The sequence below is a fragment of the Bison bison genome, unplaced genomic scaffold, assembly GCF_000754665.1.
Source record: "Bison bison bison isolate TAMUID 2011002044 unplaced genomic scaffold, Bison_UMD1.0 scf7180017864074, whole genome shotgun sequence".
NCBI lineage: Eukaryota > Metazoa > Chordata > Mammalia > Artiodactyla > Bovidae > Bison > Bison bison.
Genome location: NW_011494646.1, coordinates 43,232 through 46,777, shown reverse-complemented (window position 1 = coordinate 46,777; position 3,546 = coordinate 43,232). Strand labels below are relative to the sequence as shown.

General features: G+C 38.0%; 1 protein-coding gene across 1 annotated transcript; it reads left to right on the top strand.

The window, feature by feature from the left end:
• Positions 1–384: 384 nt before the first annotated feature.
• LOC104986792 (olfactory receptor 5W2-like) lies at positions 385–1,290 on the top strand. Its single transcript, XM_010837474.1, has one exon. The coding sequence runs from the start codon at positions 385–387 to the stop codon at positions 1,288–1,290; it is 906 nt and encodes a 301-aa protein (XP_010835776.1).
• Positions 1,291–3,546: the final 2,256 nt, after the last annotated feature.

Sequence of the window (3,546 nt, the reverse complement as noted above, 5' to 3'; positions counted from 1 at the left end):
GAGTTGGTTCTTTGCAACAGGTGGCCAAAGTATTGGAGCTTCAGCTTCAGCATCAGCGGGTCCTTCCAATGAATAATCAGGGCCGATTTCCTTTGGGGATTGACTGGTTGTTGTCATGAACTCTTCAGTTCCTCTGAGCACTACCTTCCTTGTATCAAGAGGGATATTTGGATGAACTGATATCTCATCACATCTTCAAAACAGTGTGCAAAAAACACTGATGTTAGAGACACCAGGCTGAAAATATTAAAAAAAAAAAAAGACCATTGTAGAAATAAATTGTGTTCTTCCCTGCAGATATTTTGTGAACACCCCAAGGTGGTTCCCTTACATGTATCATTTTCTTGATCATTTCCTCAAAAGTTTAGACAAGAAGACAGAAGAATGAAAAGAGGAAACTGCTCCTCCTTAACTGAGTTCATATTGTGGGGAATTACGGATAAGCCTGAAGTCAAGATGATCTTATTTATCATGTTTGTTATTGTCTATTTCATTAACCTTTTGGCAAATCTGGGAATGATTATTTTGATTAGGATGGATCCCCAACTGCACACACCCATGTACTTTTTCCTCAGCCACCTCTCCTTCTGTGATCTCTGCTATTCCACAGCCATTGGCCCCAAGATGCTGGTGGATCTTTTAGCCAAAAAGAGATCAATCTCCTTCTGTGGCTGTGCTCTGCAATTTTTGGTCTTCTCTAACTTTATAGATTGTGAGTGTCTCCTGCTGGCAGTGATGGCCTATGACCGGTACAAGGCCATCAGCAGCCCCTTGCTCTATGTGGTCAGCATGTCCAGCAGGCTGTGCTCCCTGCTCATGGCGGGGGTTTACCTGTTGGGAATTATAGATACTTTGATACACATGACATTAGCATTCCGCTTATGCTTCTGTGGGTCAAATGTGATTAACCACTTTTTTTGTGACTTACCTCCACTTCTCTCCCTTTCATGCTCTGATACACGAGTCAATGAATTGGCATTATTCATTTTTTTTGGCTGTGTTGAACTGACCTCCATTTCAGGAGTCCTTGTCTCTTATTGTTATATCATTCTAGCAGTCTTGAAGATCCACTCTGCTGAAGGAAGGTTCAGAGCTTTCTCCACCTGCACCTCCCACCTAACTGCTGTGGCAATTTTCCAGGGAACTGTATTTTTCATGTATTTCAGGCCGAGTTCATCCTACTCTCTAGATGAAGACAAAATGTCCTCATTGTTTTATACCCTCGTGATTCCCATGTTGAACCCTCTGATTTACAGCCTAAGGAACAAGGATGTGAAACAGGCCCTGTAAAAACTGAAACTTTAAATGTGATTTTAAAGATTTATATTTCACACACTCTCATAGTCACAAGTACACACATACTGTTGTTTTTGTGTTTATATCATATATATATATATATAATCACTTATACTGCATGATGCAAGAGAAACAAAGTTGTCTTAAACAGTTCAAATGAGAATTTGTTGTTATAAAGTCTAAGTTTTAGAAATATTTTAGTTCTGAAATATTGCATACTTCGATTCATGTATCAAGAATTTACATATGGTGCTTTCCCTTTGTTGAAAACTTTCCAGAATTTTCTAATTTTGTTAAATTTTGTGGGTTTATTTTTTCATTTGAATAATATTTCAGCTACCTTAAGAATTATTGAATTTCCTGGGAAATCTTTGAGTCTCTTTATGTTCTATGGCATATACTGTACTTTCTATACAAATGAATATAAGCTAATGCTAATAAGAGGCATTAATTGATTAAATAACTATATAACTTATAAGAAATCTCAAAATCATTATGAAGTAAAAAATGAGGATTGTAAATCCAAAATAAAATCTAAAACTAGTGTATCTTTTGATAGATATATTCAGTCTTAGATCTAACAATTATTCTACTTGGGAGACAAAATGATAGTGGGCAGAGGATCTGACAATTAGATGGGTCTTGAGAGGGACAAGACTGTGTCTTGTAGAATTCAAGAAGCTTTGTTTACCACTTATGGAAGAACCATAAATGCATTATGCTGACTAAAATAGGCAGACAGATAAAGGCAAACACTGTATAGTTTCACATATATGTTGAATCTTAAAAGTTCAAACTTATAGAATTAGAGAGTAGACTGGTGGTTTTTTCCAAGGTCTCAAAGGTGGGCGAAATGAGTAATAATGGCCAAACTTACTATTATTCAGTGTTTAAGTTCTGGGGATCTAATGTATATGATGACTCTAAGTAATAATTCTATGTTATAAACTTGAAATTTGCCAGGAGAACAGATGTTAATGGTCCTCATCATACACACACTCTAAATGTTAACTCTATGAATTAATGAACTGTTTACTTGCCATACAGTGGTGACCATTTCACAACACATACATATATCAGATCTTCATTTTGAATACCTTATATGTGCTATTTGTCAATTTTAATTGATAAAGCTTGGATAAAAGGAAGGAAAGAAGGCTATCAGGACCAATGGACGGAACAGTACTATGGGTATAAAGTCCAATGGACAGAACATTAGTATCGTGCATCATCATGCTGTCGTTGTTGTTGTTCAGTCGCTCAGTCACGTCCGACTCTTTGCAACCCCATGGTCTGTAGCACACCGGGCCTCCCTGTCCCTCACCATGGCCCAGAGTTCGCACAACTTCACATTCATTGCATCGGTGATGCCAATCAGCCATCTCATCCTCTGATGTCCTCTTTTCCTTCTGCTCTATCTTTCTCAGCATCAGGGATTTTTCCAATGAGTGATCTGTTCGCATCAGATGACCAAAATATTGGAACTTCAGCTTCAGCATCAGTCCTTCCAGTGAATATTCAGGGTTGATCTCACTTAAGATTGACAGGTTTGGTCTCCCTGCTGTCCAAGGGACCTTCAGGAGTCTTCTCCAGCACCACCGTTCCAGGGCTTCAATTCTTTGTCACTCTGCTTTCTTTACGGTCCAGCTCCCACAACCATATGTGACCACTGGGAAGACCATATCCTTGACCATATGGCAGAGTAATGGCTCTGCTTTTCAACACACTGTCTGGGTTTGTCAATGCTTTCCTGCCAAGAAGCAATTGTCTTCTGCTATCATGGCTGCAGTCACCCTCCACAGTGATTTGGAGCCCAAGAAGAGGAAATCTGTCACTGCTTCCACACTTTCCGCTTCTATTCACCATGCAGTAATGGGGCTGGATGCCATCAACTTAGTTTTTTTTTTTTTTTTTAATCAACTATCAACTTCATCACTTCCTCCATGATAATTTCCTTTCCTTGTTTCCTCTTCTCATGCCTGTTTTAATGTCTCTGTCTTTTTGTGATGAACAGTCATCTACTTAAGTGTTATGTTATTTCATCCTATTTGTGAGAATTCTTTGTTGAAGGACTGAGCATTCCATACTGTTATCCAAAACACTCCATGTTGTCTGGGTCACAAAAGGAAAATAAATAGACACCTAATAAATTAAAACACTGCATACATTTTTGGGTGTTAATTATATGTCAGTAAAAAATTACCAGAGGAAAAGTATAAATATATATGTATATTGCAGTATATACATTAC